Source organism: Salvelinus fontinalis, chromosome 35 (assembly GCF_029448725.1).
Source record: "Salvelinus fontinalis isolate EN_2023a chromosome 35, ASM2944872v1, whole genome shotgun sequence".
Classification (NCBI taxonomy): Eukaryota; Metazoa; Chordata; class Actinopteri; order Salmoniformes; family Salmonidae; genus Salvelinus; species Salvelinus fontinalis.
The window spans coordinates 40678441-40693327 of NC_074699.1; the positions used below are offsets into that span (position 1 = coordinate 40678441).

General features: G+C 48.3%; 1 protein-coding gene across 1 annotated transcript in view; it reads right to left on the reverse strand.

Moving 5' to 3' along the window:
* Window positions 1–12045, reverse strand: part of LOC129834865 (unconventional myosin-IXAa-like) — a gene marked incomplete at its 5' end in the record, with an annotated part of 34713 nt that extends 22668 nt beyond the window's left edge. The window contains 4 exon segments of the mRNA XM_055900201.1: window positions 543–2459; window positions 3093–3403; window positions 10538–10687; window positions 11923–12045. Of these exon segments, the coding sequence (XP_055756176.1) occupies window positions 543–2459; window positions 3093–3403; window positions 10538–10687; window positions 11923–12045 (2501 nt within the window).
* Between the last annotated feature and the right edge of the window lie 2842 nt (window positions 12046–14887).

The window sequence follows — 14887 nt, forward strand, 5'->3', positions numbered from 1 at the left end:
TGGTTTCTTTTCAAAGGTTAAGAATGATGTATGACATATACGTTTTTAGGAATAATCTCCCATGTGTATCAATGTCTAGTTGGGTGGTAAAGGTACCTACAGTACATGATAACTCCATGTCTAGTTGGGTGGTAAAGGTACCTACAGTACATGATAACGCCATGTCTAGTCGGGTGGTAAAGGTACCTACAGTACATGATAACTCCATGTCTTGTCGGGTGGTAAAGGTACCCACAGTACATGATAACTCCATGTCTAGTCGGGTGGTAAAGGTACCTACAGTACATGATAACTCCATGTCTAGTCGGGTGGTAAAGGTACCTACAGTACATGATAACGCCATGTCTTGTCGGGTGGTAAAGGTACCCACAGTACATGATAACTCCATGTCTAGTCGGGTGGTAAAGGTACCTACAGTACATGATAACTCCATGTCTAGTCGGGTGGTAAAGGTACCTACAGTACATGATAACTCCATGTCTAGTTGGGTGGTAAAGGTACTTACAGTACATGATAACTCCATAGCTGGATTCAATACTCACTTAGAGAACGCCACTCTGTCTTTGGGCGCAAAGAAGATGTTTTCCGACATGTCAGTCATGCTGATGCTGGTGCCCTGATTAGCTGGGACCTTCTTGGGAACCCTCCCTCTGGCTCCTCCTCCCCCGCCCTCTCTGGACTCCAGGGTCAAATTCGGCGCCCAGCCATCCGCAATGGGTCTCCCATCCCTGGTCTTTGTTTTGGGGGCTGAGGGAGGTGGAGGGAGCCGGGCCTGGTTGGGCTGGGCCTTGTTGGGCTGGGCCTTGTTGGGCTGGGCCTTGTTGGGCTCAGGATGGGGCATGGGGACACTCTGGGTGTCCATCGGCCCAGGAGGAGAGAGGTATGCGTGGGCAGCGGACACAGACTGGGTCCTGGAGGGTGGAGCCAGAGCCGGGGCTCTCTCGATGAGAAGGGAGCTGGGTCTAAGGGGCCTGGTAGAGGTAGCTGTGGTTGCACTCCTGTCTTGGGGGGACCCTCCCTGCCGGCTCTGCTGGATCCTGACCAGGGCCTCACCCCTCTGCTTCTCCAACAGTTCCCTCTCGTGCTGGGCGAAGTGGTGCCGCTGTCTCTCCAGAACCTCCTTCTGCTTCCGGATCTGGTCCATCATCTCCCGCTCGTTCTGCTGCTGCAGGTGCCGCTGCCTCTCCTCCTTTTCCTCGTTCAGTCGCTCCAGCTTCTCCAGGACCAACTGGTTGGCAGCTGGGACAGGGGTGGGGCCAGAGATAGGGATGACTGGGGCGGGATCTAGTGGTGGAACAGGTGCAGGGACTGGTAGCCGTGGCGATGAAGGGGATTCGCCGGTTTGTGCCGATCCGTCACGAACCTCTACAGGCGGAAAACGAATGATGGCACCATCGAGCTCCTCCTGATCCAGGGGGGTTTCCTTCTGCATGCTGATGACCACAACCACGGGTCGCCGTGACGATTCCCGCCTTTGTTTGATTGACTTGAGCGGCTTGGTGACGATGGTGGTACTAGTGGTATCGGCCTCGAGGGGCCGCGAGGAGTCATCGCTAAGACGATGGGTGATCATCAAGCTGCCATCAGTTGACGGAACGTAAAAGGTAGGGAGGTAGTTCTCTATCTTGGGCGGAGGTGGAGAGGCGGCAGCCGGGTCTAGCTTGGCCTGACTCTGACTGTCTGGAGGTGGGGCGGCGGCATCGGACACAGAAGCCCTGGGAGACTCCTTCGACACGAGGCTGACATCCGGGGCCTGCTCCAGCTGCACTTCAGAAGAGAGGGGGGAACCAAGCTCGTCCTCATCTGCCAAAGGTGCCCTCTCCCTGAGTATCTCATCATCCATGCTGAGTAGCTCGAAGCTGCCCTTGGAGCTCTGGCTGTCGGGGGTTCCGGGTCCCTGGGGAGAGCGGCGAGGCGGGGTGGTGGTGGGGGTCAGCTCGGCCGACCAGCGCCTCTCTTCAGAGGGGGACGAGGCTCCACCACTGCCCGTGGCCCGCACCTTGAGCAGCTCCAGGCTGAACTTGGCCTGCTCCAGCTCCCTCATCCTCCGGCTCTCCCTCTTGGCCCTGGTGGTCTTCTGGCAGGGTTCGTCCAGGGTCCTGGTCCTCTCTCTCACCACCACAGTGGCTGTCGACGAAACTGGCGGTGGTTCCGACTGGGCCCTACCTGAGCTCTCTGCGGCCCTCGCCACTCCTCCCTCACCTCCTATTTCTACACCTCGTCCCTCTTTTACCCTCTCCTCCTGGCTGTTCAGTCTCTGGATGCTCCTTTCCCGCTCCTTGTATGAGCGGTCCTCCCATGTGCTCAGGTCCAGGCCCATGATCCTCACTGGCTGATCGTCTTCTTCTGGCGAGAGGCGCATCTGTCCATTCTGCAGCAGCTGCTGCTGTTGTTGACTCTCTCTCTCCCTCAGCCTCTGCTCTTTCTCCCTCAGTCTCTGCTCCTTCAAATGCCCGAAGCTGTCAATCAAGGAGGCATGGTTACAGCTAAACCAATCACAAGGCAACAGCACACCTTCATTGAGTCTTAATTCTTTGTTCCTTGACACAAGACAGACTAGACACTTAAAAACATATCACAGTCTCTTCCTGTTGAATGTGTCAACTCAAAGTGGCAGCCTTATGGGAGAATGTCCTCCTCTAGCTCAGCTGACTGTTGCTACTTTGTTCTGGGTGTTTATGTAACAACATTATCTGAACAGGAGACTTTTTAGCTGGCAGGCCATGAATACGAGCACGTCACCAGTTACGACTGGACGTGGAGGAGGATTGGATATAGAATTATGACCAATAAGTACAGTGAATTAACTTTGCAGCAATTTCTAATCTCATTGCAAGAATGTTTCCATCAATGCGTTGAAGTTATGGAGGCATGGAAGTTCAGATGGTCTTCTGTGGTAACACTGCCTTCATCAAATGTTCCATGGCATTTCATATTGATTTCCATGATCATTCATAAGTATCCAGAAACAGTAATGAAGCAAGCTCAGCTGCAGATAGATATGTAATATGTAGAACAGACTATTCACTCTCATGTCATGTGGAGAACCACGTCTGCTCTAAAACTTTCTGCAACACTTCACATTAGTTTACCTTTGTCTGGCCAGGTAGCCTTTGCCCGCTGCCTGTAGCAGCACCATGGTGCTACGCAGTCGCAGGTAGGCCTCTCTGGCCATGTGGCAGCGCCAGGCTGTCTGGATGGCGAGTGCCGCCCCCTCCCGTTCTCGCCGCTTCAGCAACGCCCTCCACTCCCTCTGCAGCAGCAGGGCCGCCTCCCGCCACAGCCCGAACCTCCAGCGCTCCTTGTACCCCCGCCAAGCTGTCTGGATACACAAGGCTGCCCCCTCCTCGATGCTTGGGTTGTAGTCATCCTCCTGCTTGGACTGGTAGGCACGCCACCATTTCTGTGTGAGGGGAAGTATTTTTTAAAATTTAACTAGGCATGTCAGTTAAGAACAAATTCTTATTTACAATGACGGCCTACACCGGCCAAACCGGGACGACGCTGTAGGTGAGATCAGAGCTGTGGAGATCAGAGATGTTACCGCATTTATAGTATGATGGAATTTGATGTTTATTGGATTTGAGTCCATCCCTCTGTAGCAACGTCCAATCCTGAATCCCCCCCCCCCCCCCACCTATGCACTTGTGGAGATCTGATTAGGTAAAAATTCCATCAAGCCAATCAGAAAGCAAAGCTATTACCATGTTGCTTACACCTATTCAATCCTCTCAGATTTCCACAAGTGCATAGAGGCTAGGAGGGGCTGGGTGTGTTAGGGGGGCTTAGCGGTATTAGGAGAGCCTGGGGGGCTAGGAGGCTAGATGTGTTAGGGGGGGCTTAGCGGTATTAGGAGGGCCTGGGGGGCTAGGAGGCTGGGTGTGTTAGGGGGGCTTAGCGGTATTAGGAGGGCCTGGGGGGCTAGGAGGCTGGGTGTGTTAGGGGGGCTTAGCGGTATTAGGAGAGCCTGGGGGGCTAGGAGGCTAGATGTGTTAGGGGGGGCTTAGCGGTATTAGGAGGGCCTGGGGGGCTAGGAGGCTAGGTGTGTAAGGGGGGGCTTAGCGGTATTAGGAGGGCCTGGGGGGCTAGGAGGCTAGGTGTGTTAGGGGGGCATAGCGGAATTAGGAGGGCCTGGGGGGCTAGGAGGCTAGGTGTGTAAGGGGGGGCTTAGCGGTATTAGGAGAGCCTGGGGGGCTAGGAGGCTAGATGTGTTAGGGGGGGCTTAGCGGTATTAGGAGGGCCTGGGGGGCTAGGAGGCTGGGTGTGTTAGGGGGGCTTAGCGGTATTAGGAGGGCCTGGGGGGCTAGGAGGCTGGGTGTGTTAGGGGGGCTTAGCGGTATTAGGAGAGCCTGGGGGGCTAGGAGGCTAGATGTGTTAGGGGGGGCTTAGCGGTATTAGGAGGGCCTGGGGGGCTAGGAGGCTAGGTGTGTAAGGGGGGGCTTAGCGGTATTAGGAGGGCCTGGGGGGCTAGGAGGCTAGGTGTGTTAGGGGGGCATAGCGGAATTAGGAGGGCCTGGGGGGCTAGGAGGCTAGGTGTGTAAGGGGGGGCTTAGCGGTATTAGGAGGGCCTGGGGGGCTAGGAGGCTAGGTGTGTTAGGGGGGGCTTAGCGGTATAAGGAGAGCCTGGGGGGCTAGGAGGCTAGGTGTGTTAGGGGGGGCTTAGCGGTATTAGGAGGGCCTGGGGGGCTAGGAGGCTAGGTGTGTTAGGGGGGTTTAGCGGTATTAGGAGAGCCTGGGGGGCTAGGAAGCTAGGTGTGTTAGGGGGGCATAGCGGAATTAGGAGGGCCTGGGGGGCTAGGAGGGGCTGGGATTTGGCACTACTGTATAAAATAATATGGTATGGTCAGGGAAAATGTTGTCAAAACAAGACACAAAGCTATCCAAACTTGGATGACTACACAAAGAGCAACAGCAGGCTCAGCAGAGATAAATTAAATGCATGAACTGTTTGACAGACCTTTCGTTCTCCTGCTCTGGGAACATCATCACAACTCCTCCATAAGATGCTTTATTTCCTTTTGTTAGCTCTCTCCCTCCGTCTCTGGCTATTAACACTTCTACACATTGATTCCATTTATTTTTCTTTTTAACCAGACAAAGCCAAAACACCCGAGTCTCTTTCCAAAGGACCAATTAGGCGGTTCCAGTGTAAACTGATATAATACGAGTCCCTCTCCTAGCAGGGAAGGGAGAAGTGTTCAACAGGGAAACATTAAAGGGTTAAAAGGGGGGTAGTAAGGGTAGATGCCCTGATCCATTTTGTTAATTTTTTGTTTCGTTTTATGTTTCTTTTAAACTGTTTTTCACACTGTGTATTCATATACTGTATTCTTCACATATCTCTTTCTAATATATCTACTACTGAACATTGCATTTTGTTATACTGTTTATTCACACTGAATATCTATATACTGGATTCCTGACATAGCTCACTGTAATACACTGCTCAAAAAAATAAAGGGAACACTTAAACAACACAATGTAACTCCAAGTCAATCACACTTCTGTGAAATCAAACTGTCCACTTAGGAAGCAACACTGATTGACAATAAATTTCACATGCTGTTGTGCAAATGGAATAGACAAAAGGTGGAAATTATAGGCAATTAGCAAGACACCCCCCAATAAAGGACTGGTTCTGCAGGTGGTGACCACAGACAACTTCTCAGTTCCTATGCTTCCTGGCTGATGTTTTGGTCACTTTTGAATGCTGGCGGTGCTCTCACTCTAGTGGTAGCATGAGACGGAGTCTACAACCCACACAAGTGGCTCAGGTAGTGCAGTTCATCCAGGATGGCACATCAATGCGAGCTGTGGCAAAAAGGTTTGCTGTGTCTGTCAGCGTAGTGTCCAGAGCATGGAGGCGCTACCAGGAGACAGGCCAGTACATCAGGAGACGTGGAGGAGGCCGTAGGAGGGCAACAACCCAGCAGCAGGACCGCTACCTCCGCCTTTGAGCAGGAGGAGCACTGCAAAATGACCTCCAGCAGGCCACAAATGTGCATGTGTCTGCTCAAACGGTCAGAAACAGACTCCATGTGGGTGGTATGAGAGCCCGACGTCCACAGGTGGGGATTGTGCTTACAGCCCAGCACCGTGCATGTCGTTTGGCATTTGCCAGAGAACACCAAGATTGGCAAATTTGCCACTGGCGCCCTGTGCTCTTCACAGATGAAAGCAGGTTCACACTGAGCACATGTGACAGACGTGACAGAGTCTGGAGACGCCGTGGAGAGCGTTCTGCTGCCTGCAACATCCTCCAGCATGACTGGTTTGGCGATGGGTCAGTCATGGTGTGGGGTGGCATTTCTTTGTGGGGCCGCACAGCCCTCCATGTGCTCGCCAGAGGTAGCCTGACTGCCATTAGGTACCGAGATGAGATCCTCAGACCCCTTGTGAGACCATATGCTGACACATGCACATTTGTGGCCTGCTGGAGGTCATTTTGCAGGGCTCTGGCAGTGCACCTCCTTGCACAAAGGCGGAGGTAGCGGTCCTGCTGCTGGGTTGTTGCCCTCCTACGGCCTCCTCCACGTCTCCTGATGTACTGGCCTGTCTCCTGGTAGCGCCTCCATGCTCTGGACACTACGCTGACAGACACAGCAAACCTTTTTGCCACAGCTCACATTGATGGGCCATCCTGGATGAACTGCACTACCTGAGCCACTTGTGTGGGTTGTAGACTCCGTCTCATGCTACCACTAGAGTGAGAGCACCGCCAGCATTCAAAAGTGACCAAAACATCAGCCAGGAAGCATAGGAACTGAGAAGTGGTCTGTGGTCACCACCTGCAGAATCACTCCTTTTTTGGGGGTGTCTTGCTAATTGCCTATAATTTCCACCTTTTGTCTATTCCATTTGCACAACAGCATGTGAAATTTACTGTCAATCAGTGTTGCTTCCTAAGTGGACAGTTTGATTTCATAGAAGTGTGATTGACTTGGAGTTACATTGTGTTGTTTAAGTGTTCCCTTTATTTTTTTGAGCAGTGTATATCTACTGCTGTACATATTCTTAAGTAGATATTTTAGGTGTAAATACACAGATTGCTTTTGGATAACTGATAGTGTATACTGGATTAGTTGGGATAACTGATAGTGTATACTGGATTAGTTGGGATAACAGATAGTGAATACTGGATTAGTTGGGATAACAGATAGTGTATACTGGATTCGTTGGGATAACAGATAGTGTATACTGGATTCGTTTGGATTACCGATAGTGTATACTGTAGTCGTTTGGATTACTGATAGTGAATACTGGATTCGTTTGGATTACTGATGGTGTATACTGGATTCGTTTGGATTACTGATAGTGTATACTGGATTCGTTTGGATTACTGATAGTGTATACTGATTCGTTTGGATTACTGATAGTGTATACTGATTCGTTTGGATTACTGATAGTGTATACTGGATTCGTTTGGATTACTGATAGTGTATACTGGATTCGTTTGGATTACTGATAGTGTATACTGGATTAGTTTGGATTACTGATAGTGTATACTGGATTAGTTTGGATTACTGATAGTGTATACTGGATTAGTTGGGATTACTGATAGTGTATACTGGATTAGTTGGGATTACTGATAGTGTATACTGGATTAGTTGGGATTACTGATAGTGTATACTGGATTAGTTGGGATAACTGATAGTGTATACTGGATTAGTTGGGATTACTGATAGTGTATACTGGATTAGTTGGGATAACTGATAGTGTATACTGGATTAGCTCTGACATTCCTGATTTCTTCTTTCTAGTTTTTGATTATTATTATTTGTGTCCTTGTTTGCCAATTTCGCTGCACTGTTAGGATCTAGTTACACAAGCATTTCGCTGCACCCACTATAATTTCTGTCAAACTGTGTACGCGACCAATAAACATTTATTTGATCCTGGAGGGCCAGAAGCATTTCAAAGTTTCATTCCAACCAGGCACCACACCTCACTCTACTAATCACCTCACCAACTGTGCTAGTTGATCAATAGAAGTGATTGGATAATTTACACCAAGGTCTCAAAGATCTAAAGCAAAACAGACCCACTGAAAACGCTGAAGTCCCGATCCTCGAGGTGTGTTCAATCCATTTCCATTCATAGCCAACTTCTCTAGTACAACAATGTCCCTGTTTATGAAAGCACTTAGTGTTTGGTTCCCGCTGGATACTGTAACGTAAACTAAATCAACAATTGCATAATTACTAGGATCAAATATCTGGTATGAGTCTTAGATTGTGATCGTGAAAGTTGAATGACATCCAAAACAAAGTTGAGGAACGGTCAAGAGAAATAGTTTAGCTAATTCACAGAATTTTCCACAAAAATAAATTGTGGGATTTTGTAGGATTACTGAAAGAGCTCTGGATCTAAACATCCCTCCATAACACATACAAATTAAATATCTTGCTGGCCCATCAAAACCGGGCTGAGCAGATTTCACAGATGAGGCCTGACACATAACATTGGGATGAGAAGCATTCCTGCCTCAGTTCAATAACATTATTTCCCACTTAAATCCATTTACTAAATACAAAATAAATATCACATATACAAACAAACTCCTACGTATCAAGCCTGGATGGACTATAGATCATTTACACAGTTAATATCACCAACTACGGTGCTGAGAGCCACAGAACAGGGTGTACAGACTTTCTACCAGCCCAGCGCTAACACACCTGATTCAACTAACCAAGACCCTGATTGCATGCAACTGTAATGAAACAAAAGCCTTCATACTCCAGTAACAGGACCATTTAACTGTAATGAAACAAAAGCCTGCATACCCCAGTAACAGGACCATTTAACTGTAATGAAACAAAACCCTTCATACCCCAGTAACAGGACCATTTAACTGTAATGAAACAAAAGCCTGCATACCCCAGTAACAGGACCATTTAACTGTAATGAAACAAAACCCTTCATACCCCAGTAACAGGACCATTTAACTGTAATGAAACAAAAGCCTTCATACCCCAGTAACAGGACCATTTAACTGTAATGAAACAAAAGCCTGCATACTCCAGTAACAGGACCATTTAACTGTAATGAAACAAAAGCCTGCATACCCCAGTAACAGGACCATTTAACTGTAATGAAACAAAAGCCTTCATACCCCAGTAACAGGACCATTTAACTGTAATGAAACAAAAGCCTTCATACTCCAGTAACAGGACCATGCAACTGTAATGAAACAAAAGCCTTCATACTCCAGTAACAGGACCATGCAACTGTAATGAAACAAAAGCCTTCATACCCCAGTAACAGGACCATGCAACTGTAATGAAACAAAAGCCTTCATACCCCAGTAACAGGACCATGCAACTGTAATGAAACAAAAGCCTTCATACCCCAGTAACAGGACCATTTAACTGTAATGAAACAAAAGCCTTCATACCCCAGTAACAGGACCATGCAACTGTAATGAAACAAAAGCCTGCATACCCCAGTAACAGGACCATTTAACTGTAATGAAACAAAAGCCTTCATACCCCAGTAACAGGACCATGCAACTGTAATGAAACAAAAGTCTTCATACCCCAGTAACAGGACCATTTAACTGTAATGAAACAAAACCCTTCATACCCCAGTAACAGGACCATTTAACTGTAATGAAACAAAAGCCTTCATACCCCAGTAACAGGACCATGCAACTGTAATGAAACAAAAGCCTTCATACCCCAGTAACAGGACCATGCAACTGTAATGAAACAAAAGCCTTCATACCCCAGTAACAGGACCATGCAACTGTAATGAAACAAAAGCCTTCATACCCCAGTAACAGGACCATTTAACTGTAATGAAACAAAAGCCTTCATACCCCAGTAACAGGACCATTTAACTGTAATGAAACAAAAGCCTTCATACCCCAGTAACAGGACCATGCAACTGTAATGAAACAAAAGCCTTCATACCCCAGTAACAGGACCATGCAACTGTAATGAAACAAAAGCCTGCATACCCCAGTAACAGGACCATGCAACTGTAATGAAACAAAAGCCTTCATACCCCAGTAACAGGACCATGCAACTGTAATGAAACAAAAGCCTTCATACCCCAGTAACAGGACCATTTAACTGTAATGAAACAAAACCCTTCATACCCCAGTAACAGGACCATGCAACTGTAATGAAACAAAAGCCTTCATACCCCAGTAACAGGACCATGCAACTGTAATGAAACAAAAGCCTTCATACCCCAGTAACAGGACCATGCAACTGTAATGAAACAAAAGCCTTCATACTCCAGTAACAGGACCATGCAACTGTAATGAAACAAAAGCCTTCATACCCCAGTAACAGGACCATGCAACTGTAATGAAACAAAAGCCAGTATACCCCTGTAGCAGGACCAGGGTTGATGCCCTGTGCCCACTCATTTTCCCTGGGTGATGAGGCTATAAGAAGGGGACTGTCCCTGCCCCTGGGTGATGAGGCTATGAGAAGGGAACTGTTCCTGACCCTGGGTGATGAGGCTATAAGAAGGAGACTGTCCCTGCCCCTGGGTGATGAGGCTATGAGAAGGGAACGGTGGTTACCTGGATGGTTGTAGCAGCCAGTCTCATACTGATGAAGTGTTTCCTCTCCAGCAGGGCCCTGAAGCGGCGCTGCAGCGTGACGATACGGTTCAGGACCTCCCTGTGGAGCAACGCCTGCAGCTGCTGACGCTCCACCTCCCGCAGGAACACCTGACAGTGGACACAATGAGTGGCACATCATACACACATACATATACACACTCTCACTGTTCAATTAACCCCCTCCCTGGATGATCAGACACAGGAGCAACAAGAATTTCAGGTATGGGAGCTATGGGCTGCTAATTATAGACATCAAACCAAAGGAATAGTGCTGGACCCATCTATCAGTGTGTGTGTGTGTGTGTGTGTGTCAGAGGTACTGTCCATTCTTGGGGTATGTTCTTTATAACATCCGGTCTCCCAGAAAGACTAGAGTGCTGGTAATATAATGTCACTGCTCCATATTTTTCTGTTTCTATATTTAACTAAGTTCAATAACCTAAAGCAGGGCCGAATCTCCACCACCCCTGTGGAGACTGAAACTGATGTCAATTACCACTCATGAAGACAAACATGACGGACCATTTTTTCTTGTAGCTATAAGGACAATGCAAGGCCTGTCTGTTCTGTTGTAGAATAGTTAATTAGCCCAGCACCTGTGTTTAAAGGATGTGCGTTTGGCCACAAACGTTTCTATAGATAAGGCTAGTCTAAATTTGTAAAATAAAACAGATCAGCGCCTTATGGCAAATCCTCATATCCCCATGGGGGTACAATATACTACAGAAAACAAGACAATTGGATACAATTTTTGATACCTTGACTAAAAAGTCCCCATTTTATCTATTCCTCTTGGTTTTAATCGACTGTAGTGGCAGGCAGCTGGGTGAACAGTACCATGGTTTTAATCTACTGTAGCGACAGGCAGCTGGGTGAATAGTACCATGGTTTTAATCTACTATAGTGACAGGCAGCTGGGTGAATAGTACCATGGTTTTAATCTACTATAGTGACAGGCAGCTGGGTGAATAGTACCATGGTTTTAATCTACTATAGTGACAGGCAGCAGGGTGAACAGTACCATGGTTTTAATCTACTGTAGCGACAGGCAGCTGGGTGAATAGTACCATGGTTTTAATCTACTATAGTGACAGGCAGCAGGGTGAACAGTACCATGGTTTTAATCGACTATAGTGACAGGCAGCAGGGTGAACAGTACCATGGTTTTAATCTACTGTAGCGACAGGCAGCTGGGTGAATAGTACCATGGTTTTAATCTACTATAGTGACAGGCAGCTGGGTGAATAGTACCATGGTTTTAATCTACTCTGGTAACAGGCAGCTGGGTGAATAGTACCATGGTTTTAATCTACTATAGTGACAGGCAGCTGGGTGAATAGTACCATGGTTTTGCCAACTTGGTATCCATTGGGTGCAAGGTCCACCTGGCCCAGGTACTGTCCGATGCCTTCCTGGGTGGCACTGGTGCCCTCGGGTAGCAGCACGCGGAAGTGACGGACAAAATCCTGCCAGGCAAGTAGAGGGAAAAGGAGAAATGCACACAAAAAACGGTTATTATAAATGTTGGAGGCGGTCCTCAACGGCCACGGTGTCTACTGGTTGACTCTTCTCTATGGCCCTGTACTGATCAGCTGGCCTTCTCTCCCTTGGTCTGAATCTGTCGCAGGCAGCACAAAACACTGCAGCCCCTGAGGATTGGCACTGTTCATTTCTAAGTGACATCACCAGCCAGTCTGTAAAGGAACATCTCTTTGCTTCACTCTACAGGAGCGACACGGAGGACAAGATCCAGTTCGGGGCACATGTGGTTTTAGGGATAGTCCATGGTGATATTTACAGGGAGACTAACTATCATCATCAAAAACATATTCCTCCTCCCACTCCCCCAAATGGAGGCCCGTTGTCTGATGTCAACACAGTCGGCAGTCTGGGAAACCGGTGAAGACCGTAGGGGTGTGGCTGACTGACTGGGGAACAGATGCTGTGTTTTTACAATTACCCCCACAGGGCCGAGCGTTTCATTACAGACTATAGAGGCCCTGTTCTCCACACTGATCTCAGGACAGTCTTCAGAAGATGACACGCGCTCCCGATATTTTTCATCATCATAGAGGACCGCAGCTCTACTATGTCAGGGGAATTCAGATAAATGAGAATGTCAGGCTGAGGCTAAAACTGGCTAGTGTTATGAGTAAGTTAATGAGCGTACGGGCGAGGCATTCCTTCTCGTTTCACCGTGAAGGTTGTGTATTACAAACGTTCCATCACAGTGGTTTTGCCCGGTGATCTAACGTTTGGCTTCCACAGCTGTAAACACTAGTTCAACAGTTCCTTACAGGACAAGCAATATACGAAAATAAAAGGTGATGCTACTATAAAACTGAAGGATATGCTAAATGTACAGTAACAAGCTAGACACTAGACAATCTATAACATTATTGTGACATTACTGTACCCAACTAGTCATATTCAAATGCCACCTAACTTAAGAGCACTATCCTAATAGTCCCACTATACTATCATACAAACAACATCAAACTTAAAGTCTTTGAGACAATATGGCCATCACTTCAAATAGCAAGCAATTAATTTCTTACAGCAGACGCCTTTGTTCGCTCAATGAATAGCACGATCAGTTGCATACAACAGATCCCAATCACCAAGCCAACTGAAACACAGAACGAAGTGGAAACAATGACTCAGATGTTGGACTTGACTCGGAGGTCACTGAGCAACAGAGGACTTGACTCGGAGGTCACTGAGCAACAGAGGACTTGACTCGGAGGTCACTGAGCAACAGAGGACTTGACTCGGAGGTCACTGAGCAACAGAGGACTTGACTCAGAGGTCACTGAGCAACAGAGGACTTGACTCGGAGGTCACTGAGCAACAGAGGACTTGACTCGGAGGTCACTGAGCAACAGAGGACTTGACTCGGAGGTCACTGAGCAACAGAGGACTTGACTCGGAGGTCACTGAGCAACAGAGGACTTGACTCGGAGGTCACTGAGCAACAGAGGACTTGACTCGGAGGTCACTGAGCAACAGAGGACTTGACTCGGAGGTCACTGAGCAACAGAGGACTTGACTCGGAGGTCACTGAGCAACAGAGGACTTGACTCGGAGGTCACTGAGCAACAGAGGACTTGACTCGGAGGTCACTGAGCAACAGAGGACTTGACTCGGAGGTCACTGAGCAACAGAGGACTTGACTCGGAGGTCACTGAGCAACAGAGGACTTGACTCGGAGGTCACTGAGCAACAGAGGACTTGACTCGGAGGTCACTGAGCAACAGAGGACTTGACTCGGAGGTCACTGAGCAACAGAGGACTTGACTCGGAGGTCACTGAGCAACAGAGGACTTGACTCGGAGGTCACTGAGCAACAGAGGACTTGACTCGGAGGTCACTGAGCAGCAGAGGACTTGACTCGGAGGTCACTGAGCAGCAGAGGACTTGACTCGGAGGTCACTGAGCAGCAGAGGACTTGACTCGGAGGTCACTGAGCAGCAGAGGACTTGACTCGGAGGTCACTGAGCAGCAGAGGACTTGACTCGGAGGTCACTGAGCAGCAGAGGACTTGACTCGGAGGTCACTGAGCAACAGAGGACTTGACTCGGAGGTCACTGAGCAACAGAGGACTTGACTCGGAGGTCACTGAGCAACAGAGGACTTGACTCGGAGGTCACTGAGCAACAGAGGACTTGACTCGGAGGTCACTGAGCAACAGAGGACTTGACTCGGAGGTCACTGAGCAACAGAGGACTTGACTCGGAGGTCACTGAGCAACAGAGGACTTGACTCGGAGGTCACTGAGCAACAGAGGACTTGACTCGGAGGTCACTGAGCAACAGAGGACTTGACTCGGAGGTCACTGAGCAACAGAGGACTTGACTCGGAGGTCACTGAGCAACAGAGGACTTGACTCGGAGGTTACTGAGCAACAGAGGACTTGACTCAGAGGTTACTGAGGAATAGAGGAAATTGCATCAGGGCTCGAGTCCACACCACCTTTGGACAAAAGGAAAATGTTAACGTGGTCGCTAATGAGTGACTGAAATGTTTCCAGGAGAGTAGACAGGCAGATTAATTGACTAACGTCTACGATGTGAGTGTTTCCAGGAGAGAAGACAGGCAGATTAACTGACTAATGTCTACGATGTGAGTGCTTCTAGGAGAGAAGACAGACAGATTAACTGACTAATGTCTACGATGTGAGTGCTTCCTGGAGAGAAGACCGGCAGATTAACTGACTAATGTCTACGATGTGAGTGCTTCCAGGAGAGAAGACAGACAGATTAACTGACTAATGTCTACGATGTGAGTGCTTCCTGGAGAGAAGACCGG